Here is a 22545-nt window from a genome sequence, read left to right on the forward strand (position 1 = left end):
AAATAGCCTTGTTACTTTTTGTTAAAGTTAAAAAACAATTTCTGTTTTTATAACTTAGGTTGTTTCTGTTTCAGTGAGCCAAATAGAATTTATAATAATTTTTAGCAGCAGAAGGAACTCAATATATGTGCATAACTATGCAGAAATGCTGGAATGCTGGCTTATGCTTTAGGTATTAAAATAAGACTGTTTAAGGGTATAGCTGACTACAGTCTTATTTTGTGGCCTTTAAATTTTAAACTACTTTCATTTAAATATTGGAAACATGGTTAGGTTCTTTCTTTTTTATGATTGTTATTTATTCATTCCAATGTTTTAAATGCAGCTTTTCAAAAATGCAAGATTGTAGAGTGTGGTATTGACATGGTCTGATTAGTGGTGATGGTAGTTGCGCGCGCGCACGTGTGTGTGTGTGTGTGTGTGTGTGTGTGTGTATGTGTGGATGCGGTTTTAGTCCCTTTGTTAAATAATAGAAAAAGTAATAAGACTTGCTGAACCCTAATTTAGTTGCCAAATATAAGAAAGAAGATAGATCAAAATGTTTTCTATTTTATTCTAACATGAGAGACATAGGATAAACACTTATTCTTAGTTTAAAACTGTATTCATTTATTTGGTTTAAATTTTCTGTTCCAAATGTAAAGTTCTGTGATTAAAAAAATATGACTTTTCCCCCAAAAGTCTCACAAAGGTTTTCAACCTTTTGGGACTTGCTAAGGGATAATCGTTGTATTTAAATTCAAGTAACTTCTGCCTCGTAGTAACTATCATGGGGATTTGTTTTATAAAAGAAGTTGCTTTTTTAAGAAGCTAGAAAAGTATTTCCTTAAGTTTGGAGAGAAAGAGTTATGTAGTTTTCATGCTGTTGTTATAGAGATGTTTCATTTCTCTATCACTTATACTGGTATTTTATGCAAAATCAAGAAAGATAGGGTTTGTACCATCTTCTTTTACCTCAATATTTCTTCTTTTGCAAGCTGAGAAAGAGAAGGACTCAGCTAAAAGCCATTACCTAAAAATGTGAAGTGAATACGAGGTTTTAATTCTTTGAGTAAAGTTGCAAAGCTATATAACTGTGTAAAATTTTGTAAGTCTGGGTATTAAACCAAGTAGGAGAGAAATATAATTAAGGATTTCTTCATCCAGATCTCTGAAGGAAAAAAGAAAAAGAAAAGAGTTGTGAATCATAATAGATAAAAATCAACACAAGTTAGGAAAGAATTTCCAGTCATATCTGACAGTAATATTTTATGCTGAACTCTGTTATCTGTGTTTAAGGCTAAGCCTGGTAATTTGAACCATGAAAATAAGACACCTTCACCACTAATAGCAGTGTACTGATTACAGGTGTGTTATTTATGTTGGTTTATTTATTTTTTTGTTTTTCAAAGTGAATTCCATAGATTACCCACACTGACATTACCTGGGGTGGTTAGGAAAAATAAGCATAAATTCCTTACCTGCACTTTAGACCTGTTGAATTAGAATGTGTGGTGAATGGGCCTCTATGATCTTGGGTTTGTCTTTTTTAGCTTTTTAATCGATCAGATGCAGGCAGGGTTGTTTTAGATGAGAATATTTTAGGAGAAAACGTAAACGGGCCTATATAAATGAGAGGAGGTAATCTGTCATGTTAAGCTGTTTGTTTCTTGGTGAAATATGATCTACTTTATTGCATTCATTGTAGATCTTTATGCTTTTTCAACTTTTTCTCCCTGTGAGATCATATGCTTCATAAAAGAGGATTGCATTATACATGTATCATTCATATGAAGGTGTTCAGTATCTATCAGACTCAAGGAATCAAGCTTAATCTTTACTGTATTGCTACAAACTTTGGAAATGACCCTTTTAAACTTTACTTGCTTTATGAAGACATCAGGCTATGACTTCTAAGTAACTAATGAGAACATCCTGCTTAGTGCAATAAGATTTTTCAAGCAGATTATTCGTGACCAAGAACATTTGGCTCCAAACTAATGGTCTGAATATATTGAGTGGGACTGAGCTGCATCCTAATCAAGCGCCAAGATATTGGACTTTCAGGGCCCTCTAAATGAGTGATTTTCAATTGTTTTTTCAAACACAACCCACAGATAGAAACTGAAAATTTTCCAAAGTATAGTTATTCAATGTGTAATTCACATTCTTTCCTCTCCTCTTCCCTCCTCCGCCTTCCTCCACCTTTCTGCTTTCCTTCCTTCTCTTCTATTTTGGAAATTACAATCAGTATTCACTAAATTGATTTTGTGAGCCACAGTTTGAAAAACAGTACCCTAGAGTGTAGTGGACACCTGCCATCCATATTTCCTTGTGAGTCTGCAACTCTGATCCTCTGGACAAACTTTTGGGCATTTGGTCTATTCTCAGGAGGATTCTTGGCCTCCTGTTATTTGCAGACAATTCCTTTGGTATTGGCCCTCAGACAACTTTGAGAACTTTGTGTTCCTGATGAATTCTTCTCTGCTTGTGGTCAGCTTTCTTGACTGGTCTGTTCCTAAAATAGAGACCTGCTTATCCCCCAATATCTACCTTTTGAAGTCCCTGCATCAGTCAAGGCCCAGCTCAAATGCCATTTCCCTCTCAAGAAGGCTTTGCGGATATCCCGTCAGAATTAATCTTTTCTTCCCTCCACAAAAGAGTACTTTTTTTATACCCCTGTTGTGACATTCACCCTTACTTTTAGATTATTTTATAGATATTTTTGCATATATTTGCCTCTCCAAGCAATGTTTGAATTTTCTTTGCAGGAACTGCTTTTCTTTGTATCCCTTTAATGCAATACAAGAAAATCCATAATAAAAGTGGCAAAGGAGGATTGGGGAAGCTAGAGAATGACTCCAGTTTCCTCATAGTCATGTAATGGTCCCAACAGAGTTGCTTAGAACAATGATGAAGTCACTTACATTGAAATAATTTCCAAAACTTTATGTTCTCAATCTCTCTTTCAAGGCTCTTTTCATATATTTACTGTGCCAGAATAAAGTGGGATAGAATTGAACAATGTTCTATCTAGGTTAGACGTATTTTCTCACTATTGCATGTACATTTTAGATCCTGTTAAGAGAGCTTATTGTGGGAATTATTCACAGTTTATGCCCCATGGTGTTCCTCATTTAATGATCCTTCAGACGTGGACTCTGAGACAGTGTTATTACAAAGTTCCAGTCTAATTACAGTTATGTTAAGTTCACACTGGTTTGGAAATGGTATAGTACTTTCTCAAATAGGCAGACCATGATAGTTTAATTCTGAAAAACGGTCTAAGAAATTGACTGTATGAGATAAAGTGCATTTGTATATTTATGTGTGCTAATCTTTTTTGAGCATATATTGAGTTAGCCTGAAGAATGCTTGTGAACTTCTGTGGCTCTCCTTATCAAGGACAACAGGGACTGATAGGCCTGAACTGTCATTTGACTTTACAAAAAGCCCTTGTCAAAATAAGCCATCATAAGAACTCATTGCATTTGTGCAATGGAGTTGTTAGCGTGCATTTATTCCTTTTGTTCCTCCAAAGTTTGATATTTCCAATTCCCTGACAGTAGTTTTAATTACCAACTATTCTGCTGTGTCTTTGCACACTTGCTGTTAAAGGTGGGCTGCATAGTTACATTTTCATATGAACAATGAGAGCTGGCATTAAAATTAAAAAAGGATCTACTATGCTCAAATAGTCTATAAAGAGAGAAATGAATTTTGTTCGTTTCTAGTGTTATCTTTTTGTGGATGACCAAAAATGGAATTTTTGTTGGGGGAATTATGTAGCTCCCTTTAAAATTTTTTTATTTTCAAATTGTATTTGAAATACTCCTGAGGGTAAACGAAGAGCCTACTTTAAGAAAGACTGCCTGTGGTTGATGAAGTTTTACAACGTCAGGTCCAATTCATTATAAATTGATTACCAATAGAGAAAGAGGAAAAAAGTTAATTGAGTTAGAAGCTTGTTTGCTAAATAAAGGAGTCTTTTGCTGGTTGGGAGAAGTCTAACCTCAGGCTTCACAAAGCCTCTTAGGGATGTGAAGAAATGCTAGCATTTTTCTGCACTTTCCAAGTTTCTGCCCTGGAAAAAAAAAAAGGGCACAATAGGCTGGTGGAATGACTCAGGACTACAACAATGCACAATTCCAGGAAGCATTCTTAACTTTTGTGGGCAATTCCTCCACCCTAAGAGGATGTAGCTAGCTGCTAACCCGCGCAGTTAGAGATGGCTGCAATCACGGTAAGCTCTTGCCATCAAAATAAGAATAGCTGGTGCTTTTATAGCTCATGATATGTGTCAATCCTTGTTCTCAGTGCTTTACATATATTAATTCCTTTAATCCTTTTAACAACCTTTTGAGATAGGTACTGTTATTATCCCCACTTTATAGATGAGAAAACTGACCCAGAAAGAGATTAAGAAACTTGTGCAGGGTTATACACTGCAAAAGAATGCAGGGTTATACCCTGCAAAAGAAGAAGAGCTAGGATGTAAACCCAGGCACTGTGCTTTCGATGCCTGTACTCCTAACCTCCTCTTTACTGCCAGTCTCTCAGTTAACACTGGAGGTAGGATGGATGGCACTAAAAGTGCTCCCTCGCCACATGGCTTAGTGCCCGAACTACATAGGTGAGAAAAATAAAGGTTGACGTAAGAGTAGACCAAAAAGCCAGTAGTTTGGTAAAAAATGATCCCCACAAAGTTGTGTGGGTGTTGATTTTTCTACTTGACTGCAAGCCCCCCTTCAGGAAGTTCTCCCATCGCTCTGTCTGGGCCCTGCAGTACATACCCCATCAAGACACATATAGCACAGGATATTGTAAATGTCTGTGCGTCTCCCTGCGGCTTTCCTTAGATGGCAGGGAATGTGTATTTCTTATTCACAGTTGTATCCTCTGTGTCTAGTGAAGTATTTGGCATGTATCAGGGTACAGTAAACATGTTAATATTTTTGAAGGAATTTGTTTAAATCTAGCCCTATCAGTGTCTCAATTTAAATATGTCTTGTTAAGGTAATAATTCATATTAAGTTTTACTTTGTCCTATGTTAAATAAACTGTTATAGAAAAATCGAGATACATAATTGGCTGTCTCATAATATTTTTGGTTCTCTCAATTATTCACACCTATTCTCCTTCATCTAAGCATCAGCAGCCACAGCCATTTACATGGTGGCAACCTCCAAAATGGCTGGCATAATGCCTAGAAGGAAATAAAAGACTTCTAATGCTTGGAAGGAAATAAAAGACTTTTATATGGTTGATCTTGCCTGGAAGGAAATAAAAGACTTCTATAGGGTTGATCTTGCATTTTCAAACCTATTAAGTGATGAAAACCGTACACATTTTAGTAGCTGAATGGGACTTTTAGTCTGTTTTCTTCCCCTCTTAATTTTGAATGATCTTAAACTTGGTAGTCAAGAAAATATCTCATGCAGGAAAAATGATTTTTACATTAGAAGACATTAATAAATATTTGATAAATTTTTTTCAATGAATGATGAGGTAAAATTTCTTTCCTTTATTTAAAATAAATTGTGATTTCTCTGTGGAAGTTTCAGTACATATAGAATTAAAATTTATTTGAGAATACTTCTGTAGGTCATCTCCTATTGTTAGAAATACATTTTAAATTATTTTACATATTTTATGGAAAACTTTTACCTGTATTGTCTCTTTCTAACTCCCAACAATTATATGAAGTAGATGGGACTGGTATTATATTATGCTAATTTTTGTAGTTGGTCAAATTAGAATTTAGAGGTGAAGTGACTTGACCAAAGTCATACAGCTGGGAAGTAGGACTCCTTCTCCAGGACACTTTCATCCTATTATATAATATCTCAAGCAAAAACAACAAAACTCCAGAAATCATTCAGATAAGAAGGAATCCCTAGTTCTTGTGTTGGCTCCTCATTAAAAGCGGATGGCTTGAAATTTTTCTGAGAGATGAATGTCAGTGTAATATTAGCTTAAAACAAATTATTAGCATTTGCAGCTTACAGAGCACTGAGCTAATATCTTGAGGAGTGGGGAGCTGGAGTATGAAGAGAATCTGATGTAGTCTGCTTTCACAGAGATGGGTAATGAAATGGGGAAAATTGGCAGGAGCTTAAACAATAGGCAAATGTGAATGAACAAGAAGGGTAAATAAGGAGGGGGCTGGAGAGGTCCCTAGAGCTTGAGCCAGGCCCATGGGTTCTGATTGAAAGTTGGTTCTTGGAAGTGATAGGCTTTCAGGTTCTCTCCCAGTGATTAGGTCATTTTTTTGAAAGGCCTCCGCAGGGGGGTTAAGATAAGAAAGTGGTTGGAAGATCCAAAAGAATGGGTCTGATGGAAGGGGTACTACTCATAAATCCTGTTCCAGTGGCCTGGTCGATAGAATATACTTACCGGCACGTGGGAACAGGAGTGCAGGCTGGCTGAGGAAGCAATTGCTTTGTGCCTGACAATTCAGCTGCAAATGTTGCTTCCTTATAGTGAGTTGGTGGCAGAATTATTGCTTTGCTGTGCTCCATAGATACAAAATCTGAGTGGAATAACCAAACACTTGGGTGGTGTGGGTTGATGCGGGGTCGGTGAGCCGAGGAGTCGAAAGAAAGATTTCTTAGACTCTCAAGATCTGGCAGTAGTGCTCTTTTATTTAGAGAGTAGAATAGCATGGGGACAGGACCCATGGGCAGTCAGAGTTTCTGCTGCCGCCGCTTCTGCTGCCCCCGCTGGCATGGGGACAGAGCCCATGGGCAGGCAGAGCCGCTGCTGCTGCCCCTGCTGGCATGGGGACAGGACCCATGGGCAGGCAGAGCTGGTGCGTGGGGACAGGACCCACGGGCAGTCAGAGCTCCTGCTGCTGCCCCGAGTTGAGGGTTAGGGCTAAATTTAAGGCATAGGTATATGATTCATCTCTTTACAAGACAAAGGAAAAAACATGAAAAAAAGTTAAAATGGTATCAGTGCGGGTGGGGTCTGGTCATTGGGTGATCCCATGACTTTTAGACAAGAATCAAATCGGATTAAGTAAAGGTTAGAAAGGTTAGACACCACCACCCTAAACCAGTTACATGAGATTGCCAGACAGCAACCAACTTAAGTTCTTGCCTTCCCCATTAAGAGCTTCTAGAGATAAGACCATTCCCCCTTCTTCCTGGCACAGAGAGGAAGGCATCTTCACAGATAGAGGTTTCCCTTAGAAATGTAAATGTTTCCCAACAAAGGGGCAAAACAAATTCCACTCCTTGGAGCCTGAATCTCATCTGTAGTTTTAAAACTAACCAGCCTAAAAATCCTCATCATAAGCCATTTTAAAATTAAGCAGCCTAAAAATCCTCATCAGGTGGGTCAGTGGCACAGGTAGGCTAAGCCTGTTTGCCCTGCATCATGGCAGTTGTAGAGTTAAAAGAAAAGACCACCACTGCCTATGCACCCCTATGTTCCTTGCAGCATTATTTACAGTAGACAAGATATGGAAACTACCCAAGTGTCCATTGATAGATGAACGGATAAAGAATATGTGGTATAAATAGACACTGGAATACTTCTCACCCATAAAAAAGAATGAAATCTTGCCATTTGTGACAACATGGATGGAACTTGAGGGTATTATGCTCAGTGAAATAAGTCAGATAGAGAAAAGTACCCTAAGATTTCACTCATGTATGGAATCTGAAAAAACGAAACAAAGAACAAACAAAACAAAACACAAGAGGCCTTTTGTTTTGAATTTGTTTTGCTACCACAGATACAAACTCTACCACCAGGAAGCCATTCCCACCCAGGGACACAGCAGCAAATATATCCCTTTCTAGCAAGTGTTATTCCAGTATCTGAAACTGTAAGACATCATTTGAATGTTTTTTCTTTAAATGTTATTTGTTTAAATAATGAGAAAACATTAACTTCAATATTAGAAACCCTATTAGTACACACCCATTTTTCCCACCACTGCTTGGGTTATATAAAATATTTCCTGGCAATAGTTATATGTTGTTTAGTGTTATCTTGTTAAATGATTAAATTAACATTTGTGAACGTGCTTTGCAAATTATAAAACATTATATAATTATGTTACTTCTATTAAATGACTGGCTTTTAAAATATTTGTTGATTGGAAAGTGTGTTGGATATAGTTGATTGTTCATAAATTAATCATTGTTCTCTCAACAGCTTATTTGAATGACCTACAGTTTCTAGTTGAGTATTGAATTGTCTTATTGAGTGTTGTGTTATTTCTTTGGGGGTTAGGAGTTAAATGTGGTATTTTCCACCTTCGTTTAGAAAACCATACTTTTATCATGATACCCGAAAAAACATTTAGCATTTTCTCTCTTCTTTGCCTAAGTTGCTTCACATAGTTCTTTTCTGCTTATAGGGCTGAGAAGAGAGAATACTATGATAGTCTACTTGATTTTTTTTAAAGCTTCTTCATTTTTTATCTTTTTATTTTTAAAATCTATGCTTTTGGCTTCTGAGCTTCTCGCTTTCTCTTTCTTGTCCTTCTCTTTTTCTTTCATCATTGTGTCTACCTCACTTTTCTGGTGAATTTTAGTTCCTCCACTAATCAGGTCTTGACCAAGCTAGACTCATATAGTAGGTCCCTGCCTGGTCCTCTGGCACTTTTGTTTTCATTGTCCTCATTGTCATCTCATTGTGTGGTTTCTTCCTTTGGGCATAAAGTTTTCAGCCCAGAGTGGGACATCTCAGGTTTACAAATCCTGAACCTGGCCTTATAGTGGTAAAAGTATGTACTTTCCTGGCACTGTGTTTTCCAGAAGCTGTCAGGGAGGTCATTCTGCTCTGGCAGTAATAGTCTCTGAAGGTTTTCTAAGACAGGCGATTACCCTCCACACCAGCTCTGTGAATAGCAGGTTTTTGCAGGGTCTATGGGACTCCATGAAGCATTCTACCCTCAGCACCAAGATATTAGGAAGTTTCCTCTGGAAGGTTTGACCCTGTTTTGTATGGCTACAAGACCCATCCCAAAGCTTGCTGCTATTCTTACACACTTTTTGGGCCTAAAAAGTGGGTAGCTACCTACTCTTTGAAGTGCTGCTTCCAAAGTTTTCTTGAAATGAATCCCTGCAGCTTTGTTTGGATGTTGAAGTCAAGGAGATAGTTAGCCAGCTGAGAGGAAGTTGGTCTATAACTATAACTCTCTAAAATCTCCAGTCAGAGTTGAATCATAGCAACTCCTTAAATTCCTTCCTACGAATAATTCTTCATGTGATCTGGGAGATGGGCCTTAGAACGAATTAATTGGTTATCCTGGTTTTCACTCTTTTACTTCTTTTCCAACATTTCTTTTCCCCATGGCGGGAGAGATGGGGTGGGGTGATGGAAAATCATTGACTTTGGTCCATACCTAAAGTTATGTTCTGGTCTCTGCATTGACTCAGTCTAAGCCCACACTCATTGGGAGAATCTGCCTGATTCATTCATTTAGTAAATACTTAATTCATACTTAAGGAAATAAAGGAAATTCACTGTGTTGCAAGGTAATGAATTGACTCCTTGTGTCTGTCTCTTTAATTGGATATTACTGTATTTTCTCAAATTGGCCCAATTTTAAATTTCTTATTTTCATCATGGTAATTTATTGATAATTCCCATTCTTTTATATGAAGTAGATTAATCAGATACCAGTAATAGTAACGAATTTGTTTCCCCTCTTTTGAAAACTCATTTATTTAATATATGTGTCAGATACCTCTGGTTGCTTTCTAATATCCATTCCCTCTTCATCTTTAGAACAGAACCCGAACTTTCAGTTGGGCACACTGCCACTCGACTAAATACTGTACTTAGTAGACTTCCTGGTGTTCTAGTGGGCATGTGTCTAAATTCTGTCCAGTGAAATGTAAATGGAAGTATTGTATATCATATCCAAGACCCCTCCTTAAAAGTGGGTGGTACAGCCTCCGTTTTTCCTTCTTCTCTCTGCTTACTGGAATATTGATTTGATGGCTAGAGCTTGAGGAGCAAAATCTTAGGCCATGAGACAGCCTGCTAACCCTCCCCACAACCCCTGGCAACCAACTTTCATGTTTCTGTCTCTATGAATTTGACTACTTTAGAAACCTCATACAACATTTGTCTTTTGGTGACTGGCTTATTTCACTGTAACATAATTCTTTTGCTTTACTCGGCAAACTATTTAATCCTAAATGAATTATTATTGCCTAAGATTGTCTTTCTTATGTTCATCTTCTGAAGAAGATTTTCATCTATAGTGGAAATTATAATGGATTTTAACAGAGTGTATTTTGTTGTTAGTGCCATGGAGTTGGCTCTGACTCCTAGCGACCCTGTGTACAGCAGAGCAGAACTCTGCCTGGTCTTTTTGTGCCATCCTCTCACTATTTGGTGCTTTATCAGACAGTGCTCCGCTGTTATTTATGGGGTTTTCATGGCCAGTTTTTCCAGAACTGGGTGGCTAGGTCCTTCTTCCTAGTCTGTCTAGTCTGGAAGCTCCACCGAAACCTGTCCACCATGGGTGACCCTGCTGGTATTTGAAATACCAGTGGCAGAGCTTTTGGCATCAGAGCAACACACAGCCACCCCAGTATGACAAATGACAGCTGGGTGGTGTGATTCCCAGACTGGGAAATGAAACTGGGCCATGGTGGTGAGAGCACTGAATCCCAACCACTAGACCACCAGGTCTGGCTAATGGAGTATATAGTGTTATTATAAAATAGGATATTGGAATCATTAACTTATAAAATACAGTACAAGGTAGAAGTCACTATATAGGGATGTGTTTTTAATATTATAAAGACAATTGAAACATGAAACAAGGACTTTCTTTCAAGAGTAGATGTGAGATGAGTGCATTAGGTATTTTAGCCATCCAGTGAATTTTCTGTCACTCGGTATTAAGAACATAAATGTTATATTGTAGTATAACATTTGATTTCATATATTATCTGAATGTATTAGAAATAGATAAAATGTGATTTTAGGATAAAATATTAAAGTTCACAGATTAAACAGCTATTCCACTTGGCTTATATTCTATTTGTGTAACAAATGGTAAATTATTTTTTCTTTCTCAGAATGTATAGATTTTTGGGATTGGACGATAGTCCCTAAAAAGGTATTAAGATGTTGATTATTTGTTGCCTGGGGAAAAATATTGATGTTCTTTGTCACTTCAAAAATAACATTTTGTCCTGGACTTAACTGTTTGTTTTAAAGCTTATATCACTTCTTGCTCCCGCTTTGTTTCCTCAGAGGCACTTTACAGAAGTACTCTTTAATAAAAGCTTTCTGGTAGATTGGTAGCTAAGATTCTTTCCAAAAATCCCAGTTAAAAGAAGAAACAGGATAGGGAGTTGGGGTAATGGGAGGCATGCAGCTGTATTTGCAAATCTTAGACATTATCCCACAATTTTGGTGTAAACCTTCAGCTGACAATTAAAATCTTTTATCAGCCATCACCCAACCCTAACAGATGGGTGAAGAATTAACCTGATTTGTATTTTTCCTCACAACTTTCTCCTACACATTGTAATAGTCTATGATTAACATTCAGTGAGTTCTTAAAGATGATTGATGGGCCTTAAAGACATAATATATACATCCTATTTAAATTATGCCAGTGTAAAAACCACAGAACAGAAGAGCTCCTAAGACCCCTGTAGAAATTTGAAGACAATTTTGATACTCTCGTCCACTCGAAAAGAAATCTGCTAATACTGTAATGTTTTTTCCCTTGCCAGGACCCTCCTTGCCTGGTGTCATTTCTTGAGCTCTCTTGGGAGGAGATTAGTCTAAAAGAACAAAGTAGCCAGATGTCTGGTTCTGAGAGAGTCCCAGAGGCCAGGCTACGGTAGGCAACAGAAACCACGTGGGGCTGAAGATCAAAGATACCTGAGAATTACTTATGGGCACATAGTATGTGTCATTCCCATTATTAACAGTCTGAGAAAATTTGTTTCTCTAATTAACCCTTTTGTTGGAGTAACCTTAAATTTTAGTGAGTATATTTCTCTTTTGATATGTTTTCTTTTGTGTAGTTTTGAGAAGTGCACATACCAAAAAAGAGAAATGGAAAGGAATTCATGTGCTTGACTGAAATCTGAGCTGTTATTCTTATCCAGATAGATATGCTGTCCAATGTGTGATCATTTATCGTGAAATAAGTGAACATTGTGGTTCTAAGTTAAAATTACAAATTAATGATCAGGAACTGAATGGCTTATATGTACCAAGAGCTATTCTTAAAGCCCCGATCCTTACTTTTAAAGTACTATTATTTCAACTTTTAACTGCTTTAGAGTGGAGATTTTTAGATCACAGCTTCCTGGTCTTAAAATGAATTCAGAACAAATCCCAGTGGTGGGAAATCTGTACCTTATTAATAGTTGACCTCTTTCTTTTCACATTGGTTTTATAATGAAATACTAATGAAGAATTCTCGCTATCCTTTACCTGTTTGCTTTAGAGGTACAATTTTGCATTGTTTAGACACATCCACATTTGGAAAACATGAATTCATTTGCTATTTTAAGTTAGTCTTAATCCTAAAGCCTCTAAAAACTTTTAGCTGAATTTATTCCAAGGGATGGGTAAAAGTTAATTATAACTTTTGACGTCTTAGCCTCTGGATGAGCATATCAAAAGAGAGAGCAAAAGATTTTGGTTGGCTTTGCCACTTGTTTTGTTTCTGTTCAATAGCATCATGTAACAACAAAATCATGTAAAAGCCTTATTCCTGCTTTCCTTGAGATGTAATCATAAACCATTGTTATCAAGAGTGTGATTAGCCAGCTTTAGCACTTCTCAGTGCTACAACACGTTCTTTAACATCTAGTAATGTAAACTTGGCATAAAAGCTGTGAAAATGTTTTAAAACCTACTTGGAGATATGTGTTAGCAATATGGTACGGAGATGTCATATTCTTTGTGTAGTGGTCAAGGCTTCTTTTAACTCCTTGAGGAAAATGAAGCTCCTAGAAGCAGTTTATAAGGGTTAATCGATGTTTCTCTTTGTTTCTGGATTTTAGTATTAAAGCAAGATGAAAATTGGCTTCTGGCATAAAGAACTGGAGAGGCAACTGGTTTTTTTTCAGAGCAGAATTTGCTGTTACCTCAATGACAGGGTGATCTGAGTTTTCCCTCTACACCTGTGTTTCTGTTACTGGCTATCTCATTGCGGACAATGCCATTTGCTATCACCAAAGAGTGTGGTTTTGTTTTCCTGTTTTGAATGCAAGTTGAGTCAGTTATGACCACTGTACCATAAATATTTCTAAGCCCCAGTTAATGACTTACTTTAAGCAAGTACTATTCAGTGTAACAAAACACCTCCTAGGACCACAGTATTATTGTCAATTCCTTGGAGTTGGTTATATAACAAGATTTGGGCTGAGGGAATGAGAGTCAGTTCCAAGAGTAAGGTTCAGTGGTGGAAGTAGCATTCCCTTCTATTGCGATTCAGGGGCGTGTTCTCGTTTCCTCCTTTCAGAGAACTCCTCCTGTGCCTTCCCTTTCCCCCTCACTCTTAGACACACACACTCGGGTACACACACACACATTTAAAATAGGGATTTGCTAAGGAGAATACCAAAAGGTGACTCCTCTTTTTATCTTCCAGAAGTTACCAATGTTGCTGGCCACTAACCTGTTTGTGTGTTCGTCTTTGGTTGCTTCATTGGATATTGGTGCTCTCTCTCTCTCTCTCTTCTCTCTCTCTCCGTTTCCCTTCTCCCTCATCCCTTCCCCTCCCCTCCCTTTTACTTTATGAACCATTATTGTGTGTATCATCTCTTTGTGGGGCATCTTTCCCACAACACTGTGTACAGAAAGGCATTTAATTATGCTTTAAAAATAATAGATATTATTAAATTTAAGGAGGTGAAGAGTGTTAGTCTTCTAGTTCCTGCTTTTTATTTATTTGCTCTACCTTCCTTATTTATAGATTTCTTTTTTTATATCACCTCCTCCTCTACTCTGTCATGTTTTGTTTCTCTTTTTCTTCATCTTTTAGTTCTTAATTATGTTTCAGCATTCTGTTTGTAGCTTTCCAGGGTGGGTTCTGGTTTGAAATAAGAGCTAAGTTGTAAGAGCAAGCAATTAAGATCTCTTTTAAAAATTCTTTTAATAACTTAGTGCGTAATGATTTAGTACTTGAGTGGGTATTAAGTAGTAATCTATAAACTTTTTGTGATAGAATTATGTGCTAAATAAAAATGCTTGCAATATAAATCAAGTTGGCTTTGTTAGAATTTGATGATTCAATATGCATTTTAATTTCTCTTCATTTTAAAAGCTTTCAGGTTAAGTGTACAGTCTTAAACTTCTCTTTTTAATCTATGATGGTTTGAAAGATCTTAAGAGCTACTTATTTATTTACCTTTTACTTGTTTGCTTCATTTCTTTCGTTTTAACTTAAAGTTCTAGTTATCCTTATCTGAGGTGTGGAGTAATGGCCTTTGGAACATCTGTTGCTGTAAAATGGTGGTCTTTGACTCTAAGTTGCATGAGAGTCCGAGGTTTCGAAGTGATGGGATTAGATTTTAGCAGATGGGAGGGTCCTCTCCCCAGTGGCAAATGTGTGGTAGCATGCTGCTCAAGAGGGCAGTCCTGGAAGGAAAGTTATTCTTTGAATACAAAAATGATCAGTTCTTGAATCCTTGTGACTTCTAACTCTAATGCTAAAATAAAGAGCAACATTTAAAAAAAGAAGTAATAGAAAATTAAGTATTGTCATTGGTTGTATCCATGTAAGCAGTTGACAGAAAAGAAATGTTTTAAGTGGAGTATTTTTCCTTTTCCAAATAAGATTTACATGATTAAATATGAAATGAAACTACAGCTGATATTCTAAGAATAATGTTTGGGAAGCTGGGTTTCCTGAAGATATGAGGCTTAGTTATTTTAGCCTGGGGATTTTGCCTGGGGAAAAATGTATGTGCCTCAACAGCTGAAGGGCTATTCAGGAGGAAACAAAGTAAAATGGCATCTATTTTAACGTGTAATTTCGATATTTCATACTTAATCTTATTCTTGGCAGAAATGTCAAAATATACGAGCTGCAAACCATCTCCGAAGCCATATCTATACTACCAAATTGAACTAGGTGGATAAAGTCCTTAAGAATCAAATAGTTTTCTATGGGGAGAAGAGGGTCCTTTCTAGGTAATTCTCTGGAGGGAAGGGCATCCTCTAGCAGAATGAAAATGAAGGTGTGATGTATTTCAAACGTAGGAATATACAGCTTAAGGAACTGCTGTGGGGAGAGGAGGGGCAGATTTAAAAACTGGTATATCATACTTAAACATACATATGATTTCTTTCACATCGTCTATTTCTATTTACTCTCACTTAAATTTGAAATAACATTTTCCTTCATTTATGCTTAGTTTTTGTTTTTTTAATTTTAACTTCATTCAAAATTGAATTGCTTATGCTAGAAACGATACTATAATTCTGTCTCCTATTTCCTTCTCTACCATCCTTTAGAGACCAAATTAGTCTAGCTGCGTAAGTTGCTATTCATGTTAAAATCAAGTTCTTACTAATGTAATAGCTAGATTTCTTTTATATAAATGCGTTTCTTTTGTTTACCCTAGAGTAGAAGCATACCCTTGGAAGGAATTAAAATGGTAAAGTTTAGGCTACCATTTATCCTGTCACAACATGGCTGTTGTTTATTGTTTTTTAATCAAAACTCAAGTTTCTGTATTTAATGACTTGGAAGATGCATTACATTTTGTCAAAATGTAAGAATTTATGAAGAATAAAGAGCCTCTGGAATCCCCAAAAGATCAAGAAGGGGATGTATATAATTTTGCAACTTAACACATATATAAGCATTAATATTTATTATTGAGTTTAGTATTTTGTATTTATACTTTCATCAACATATATTATAGTCTATTGTTTAGAAACCATTAAATAGCTCAGAATTTACTCATAGAAAAAGAAAAAAATCTTTTAGGCTTTTTTTTCTCTTTTACTTGGATTTTCCCCAGAATGTTTAGTAAAGAACAAACAAATTTGTTCATAATGAGGGTATTACCTTATATAAAACCCTGTCTGGTATGTATGGAAGTCATCCAAAGGACTGACAAGTTCCTGAAGGGTCACCATCATCTGTTAATGTAATGCACAAACTATTAATGCTAAGGTACCAGATCTAACCTTGACAGTGAAAATCAGTGCCATGTGCGGATATGGTGCTTGATACTTAAGTATTAGCATGTATATAAAACATGTCAGGTTGGTTGGCTTAAATAATAGTATTAGTTCCCTAACATTTAAAATTCATAGAAATGTTAGATAAATGCACTTTTGTTTGACTTGAGGATTCATTTTTTATTAAAATAGCCATAAAAAAACCCAGAATATAATGTTTCTAGGAACTCCTTTTTTTAAGAAATACTTGATCAGTAGAAAGTTTCCCTGGCCATATTGGTAGCCTCATACTCTTTTAAGTAGCATTATTTAGAATACTTCTAAAAGTACTTTTTCCCATATTAAATTAAATGTCATATTGTGTACCTTCTTTGCAATCTTTATAAGGGGGAAATTTCATTAAGGAATGACACTACTGTGTTTAATTCACTGAAGTGAATTATCATTTCAAACATATGTTTCTGGGGTTTTAAAGATGATCTTGTGTGATGTATAAATAATATGTTTTCAGTGGAATGTACCCCTTTTGCTTTTCCTTATTTGATAGGTATTGTGGCTTGGAAAGAAAACCACACATGGAACAAATCAAAGACTCCAGGAACTGAGCAGCATTAAAATAAAACATGCAGTTCATACATACAAACAATAAAAAAACATACAAATGGACCAGTCTTTTTTTAAAAGAGTCTTCCATAATAATTTGAGATTTTAAAAAATAATTTTGTCTTATCTTTTGTGATTCTCTACTCCTTCAGCCAGTTGTAGTGATCCACGCCCTTTCCACGTGAGGGTATCAGTGTGCACTATGCACAAAAGCTTATGCTTTATGGGAAGCTTAGAATATGCTTGGATTAGAATTAAAAAACTACATTTCAAGAAGACGTTGGTGTAGGATTGCCCCCCACCTTTGTCCCCTTGAGGAAATAGTGATGGCTGCCATTCAGGTCTTCCTCACACTTCTGATCCTCTGTATCAATGAAAGAATCTTCATACAACCAGTGACCAAGGAGTTAGCTTTGCCAACCTGGGCTTTTGTATTTGAAATTTGGTTTTCAGTCTCATTCCTGCCTACTTGCAGCGATACGGCCTTTAGACAACTACTTTCAAAAGTTAAAAGGCAATAAGTCAATCCCCTGGAAATGATGCAGAACTGTAGATTCAAATTGTAAATAAGGAAATGCATTGAGTACATTAAACAGACATAGAAAAATGGATTTCTGTCTTTTGTAGTAAGGTAATTGGGCACCACTGCTTGGCAGGAGCTGGTGCTATTGAGCCGGCTGTAGCTGCCACAGGTTGATAGGCAGGTGATCAGGCAGCTTCCACCAGGGTCTGCACAGGAGGCCTACCTAATATGCTGTCTGCCCTAAGGGCCTATGGGAACACAGTTGGATTATTATGTTAATGCATGAGCCTGCTGCCCTCTTCCTATCCCAGCTGGGTTCCCTGTTGTTAGGAACTGCTTTGCACTGACAGTAGAGTAATATGCTTCATGATTGAAAGGGCAAAGGGGCTTGGAAGGAAAAAAAAAAAAGAATAGGCCTGCACAGACATGTAAATGAGGGAAGGAAATCTGTAGGAAGATTTCACTCCAAGTATAGAGAGAAAGTTTATTAGAAAGTTCTTTTTCTCATAGCACTCTGTAAAACCACTCATTTCTTAATTAATTTCTGGGCTTGCTCTCCTTCCTAACACTGGAATACAGTACATGAAAATGTTTTCCAAAACAGGCATTTAGGTTGATTAGTCTTCAACCAAGAGGCGCTAACACGTTGGTAACCTAGGTGGAGTGCTGACAGTAGTGCATTTTTTTGCACCTTCATTACCTTTTAATATTCATCCCTTAGTTATTCCACTATATTTTATAGAAAAGTTTTTTTTTAAGATGCTGAAGGATTTATATTTTGTGTTGATATCATTTTTGTTTCTTTTATTTTTGATGCAGCTTTAGAAAACTGCATGAAGCTGTCTTTTTGGAATGAGTGGGGGTGGAGATGAGGAAATGGTTGGATGAGGCAGAGGGATGTTTTCTTGGGTTTATGAGTTTGGTATGAATGGTGGTTCAAATTGCAGTAGAATTTTTTCAGTTGAGGTTTTTAACATTGATACCGTAACATAGTGAAAGGAGTGTGGGCTCTGGCGTCTACCGAGCTGTGGAAATCCTGGCTCTACTAATTACTAGCTATCCAATTTTAGATAAATTACTTTACCTCTCATCCACCTCAGCTGTAAAATGGGTATAATATGAATTTTAAATGAGAGGATAATGAATATAAATCATTTAGTCTGACATAGAGTGAGTATTCATAAATACTTGCCATAGCAATGACCCTTAATTGTTGTAATAGTTATAATTTTAAGTTATTAGACCATTAGTTTAATATGTATGGCTTATATGTTCAATGGATTGAAGATTTTCTATCTTTTTCCTAGGTTTTTTAACCAGGCCTCACCAAATGGGAATGACTGTAGCTTCAACTAGAATTTGAGACAGAAAAATATTCGAGTAGACCTTATTTAACTTAAAGGGTTAATGCTAGGATATGTTCTTAAACAATTAGTTTTACAATAAGCTATACTTCAAATGCTAAAAAGGAAAGTTAATGGAAAAGAAAATCTAGTTGACCAGTGTTCTAGACAGCTTCTAGAAATTTAGTGTATGCTTAAATTTGGGAATGTTTCCAAATATCCCTTTTTGTGTAACTGTTTCTAATACACGTATCTATTTAAACTAATTTAAAATGGCAATATATGGCTCGGAACTATTTTAAATATATCTCTTGTGTTTTTTACTTGGTTGCACTGCACCTATTGCATGAGATGCTGTATGTAAAAACGATGTGTGTGCAGTACCTGGCATATATTGAGAAAATGAGAAATGGTGGTCATTGTTATTAGTATCAACGCATATTCCATGCCAACAGACCAGCCTGTGCTAGTTATGCTCTGCAGATTTAAAAGGAGGAACTTCAGGGAGATTCTCAAGGTCAGCAAATGCAGAAAGTTGGGTCTGGTTATAGGCACCATCGAGTAGTAGGTTGGTTGTCATATATCTGGTGAAAAAAAATCCACATGATTTTAAAATGAACCACTAATCATTGTAATATTCCAATGAAGACTTTGTTAAAGTTTGAGTTAGATACCTTGTGCTATATTAGAAAAGAGACTCCTTCCTGAAAAGGTAATTGTGCATTTAACTTTACATTTACAGAATAAAGGGAGAAGGAGCCAGGTCTGTCTACTCAATCCTTTTTTGTAGTTATAGCAAAATTCTTTTATAACCTGTCTTCATATTACTCATTTAGTTACTTACATATATGGTGGGGGGGATATGTGGATATACGTGTATATAAATGTATATGCATGACTATATATGTGGGTGCATGAATGTACATATGTATGTGTATCTATAGCTATATGTAATGTATTGAGCTACATCGCAGAATGTGACATACACCTAGGAGTATTTCAAGAGAAGCTCTAGTCAAGCACATTCCTTAAAAATGGCATTTTAAATAATGCGTTAAATTTGAACAATAGTTAAATTGTTAAGACTTTGAAGAAACAACATTAGAGGAAGCACTAAGACCATGAGATGGGTAGAGAAATAGTCAAAGGGTTATACCTTTTTTACATCCTTGTTCTTCTACCAACCGACAGGGCAGGCTGTGTACACTGCCTGTTATCAGAACGTAGTTGTACATCTGTCCCAAACGTAGCCATTGTACATAGAAAAAAGCCCATCACAGTGCAAATAAGAAACTCTGTTTTAAAGGAAGTCTACTTGGAAGAAAATCTATGTTGTCTATTTGGTGTAAATAAACATTTGTCCAATGACTGTTTTTCTTTTAAGTAGCTTTGGATTTGACACATCCTATACTCCCTTAAAGGGTGAAATGTTCTTGAGCACAGGGGTCACATCTTATATTAAAAAAAAATCCCACTTTCTTATACACAGTAGGAATTCATCACCTGCTTGTTGACTGAATAATTGGGTTGATTTTGTTGATAATACTCAGACTTAAATTCATGGATCGCAGTGTTCTTTGTTTTCTCTTACCTTTCCTTAGCCCTACTTTCAAGGAGCTTTATCCATGTGCCCTGTGGCAGCTTTGTAAACCTGCTGACTGAGTTAACTTTCCAACCTCTCTGACACCAATGGTAACTTCCGCCTCTTTTGACCACCATCCTACCTCCACCAACCATTTGCACCTCTTTATACCCTCCCTACTTTGTTATTTTATTAGAGGCACAGGAAAGACCAGAGTTGGAGAAATGATGACCGAGTTAAGAGATGCACTTTATAGGAAAGATGCAAAGATTTTGCCAGAGGGGTTGGTTTCCACTCCTCTAGAAGCTGTTAGCCTTTCCAGTGACTATGTTCTCCCTCTGTTTGTGTTCCCCATTCATCCTTTGCTTTTCAGGAAACTTTAGTATTACCCCCAAATGATTCTTTTATTCTAAACCCTTATCCTAATTAGAAATGTTAGGACCCATTCCTCCGTAAAGGTTTGTTTTTCCTTAAGGACTTCTTTCAGATTTTTCTCCCAAAGATGTTAAAAAAAAATGTTGAGGGCCAGCCCTGGTGGCCCAGTGGTTAAGTTCGGCCCGCTCCACTTTGGCAGCTTGAGTTTGGTTCCTGGGTGCAGACCTATACCACTCGTCTGTTAGTTACCATACCATGGCAGTGGCTCATATAGATAAAGAGGAAGATTGGCAACGGATATTAGCTCGGGACAAATCTGCCTCAGGAAAAAAAAATGTTGCATATTTTCCTAGGTCTCACAAATCTCTTAAATATTAGCAAAGAATTCTACATAACAGGTTATGATTCTAAAATCACAGTGGATTATATTTTAAAAAATGAACACTGCATTTTTTAAAAGGCTGGCCTCACACCCCAATAGCTATCCTCCTGTCCTCTTCCCACCTTAAAATGTTTATTTTTTTTTCTATTTTTCCACATTTACCAGAAATTTTATCTCTATTTCTAGGTTCCTAATTTGGCTGCTCATTGATTAATGGTTCTCACCACCTTGTCATTATGTTCCATCAAGTCAGCTCCGACTCCTGGAGACCCTCTGAATGAGTGATGTCCACTACATCCTGTCCTCAGCAGCACTCCTCAGCTCCTGTAGACTCATGCCTACGGCTTCCTTTATGGAGTCAATTCATCTCATACTTGGTCTTCCTCTTTTCCTGATGCCTTCTACTTTTCCCAGCATTATTGTCTTTTCCAAAGAGCCTGCCTTCTCATGATGTGCCCAATGTAGGACAGCCTCAGTTTTATCATTTTTGCCTCCAGCAATCGTTTAGTCTTTATTTGCCCTTGGACCCACTTGTTTGTCTTTCTGGCAGTCCAGGGTATCTGTAGAGCTTTCTTTATCACCATATTTCAAATGAACCAATTCTTCTCCTATTAACGTTCTTCATAGTCTGGCTTTGGTACCTGTACATAGTAATTGGGAATACGAAGGTGTGGATAATCTTGGTCTTAGTCTCTAATGACTAATGTGATGATGATATAGTTAATAATAGCTAATATTTATTGCTTACTATGCTAATGCTTTACATGAATTATCTCATTTAATTCTCACAAAATGCTTACAAGTAGATACTAACATTACACCTATTTTTGAGATGAGGAAACAAAGGCTTGAAATGGTTAAAGTTGTTTGAGGTCCTTTAGCTGCACAGCTGTATTCAGACCCAGGTAAGCTAAATCTAGCGCCCTCTAGTGCCTGCATATCTTATGGCTATTTTAGGTGTTAAACTATGTACTGAAATACAGTCCTCTCGTCCAAGCTGCCTCCCTCCAGCCTTTGGAATGTGTCCATATCTATTCTTGTGCAGGAGGTTGTGTTACATTAAGTGTAATCATATCACATAGATCTAGGAGGATGGATCATGGATAAATGAGAGAAAAGCTATGCTAACGAGTCTTTTTAAACCCTGCTTTTCAGGATTGACTGGGTTGGCAGTTTAATAACTTGGTATTATCTCAAAGGAAAAAGTGAGAACTAGCCTACCTAGTCCTACTTTTACCTTGGAGCTAACAATCTGAGAAGTACAAACAGACCCTGAGATAAAAAAGGAAAGTTACCAAAAGGAAGCTGGGTCTAGATTAATAAAGCAGATCTTTACTTCATGCTAAAGCCCATCCTGACTGCCAGACATTGATTGAGAAGATGGTAGAGTAAGCCTGGCTCTCAGCAAGAACTTGGATTTGCAGAAAGAGCCCTGCGAGCCCCAAGAGGGAAACTTCTTGAAGCATTCTATCCAAGCTTACCACCAGAGATGAAGGTGTCTTGTGAGGCCATCGAAATCCCAGCAGCCTGTTTGAGAGGATTATAGCTATGATAGCAAATTGAAAATAGGTACGCTGTCCTAACCTTTCCTCCTAACGTCTCACATTTAGGATACTGT

General features: G+C 36.9%; 1 protein-coding gene across 16 annotated transcripts in view; it reads left to right on the forward strand.

Moving 5' to 3' along the window:
- The window catches only part of SLC10A7 (solute carrier family 10 member 7), a 236536-nt gene that overhangs the window by 23302 nt on the left and 190689 nt on the right, over nt 1–22545 (forward strand). The window contains exon 5 of one of the 16 annotated variants that reach the window (XM_070608943.1): nt 21114–22496. The exons of 14 other annotated variants lie outside the window; for them this stretch is intronic. In XM_070608943.1, coding sequence (XP_070465044.1) covers nt 21114–21137 — 24 coding nt within the window. In that variant the 3' untranslated portion in view covers nt 21138–22496. Of the gene's footprint in view, nt 1–21113; nt 22497–22545 lie in introns of those variants that run through there. One more of the 16 variants, XM_070608947.1, reaches the window with a different exon arrangement.

Source organism: Equus przewalskii, chromosome 2, assembly GCF_037783145.1.
Source record: "Equus przewalskii isolate Varuska chromosome 2, EquPr2, whole genome shotgun sequence".
Taxonomy (NCBI): domain Eukaryota; kingdom Metazoa; phylum Chordata; class Mammalia; order Perissodactyla; family Equidae; genus Equus; species Equus przewalskii.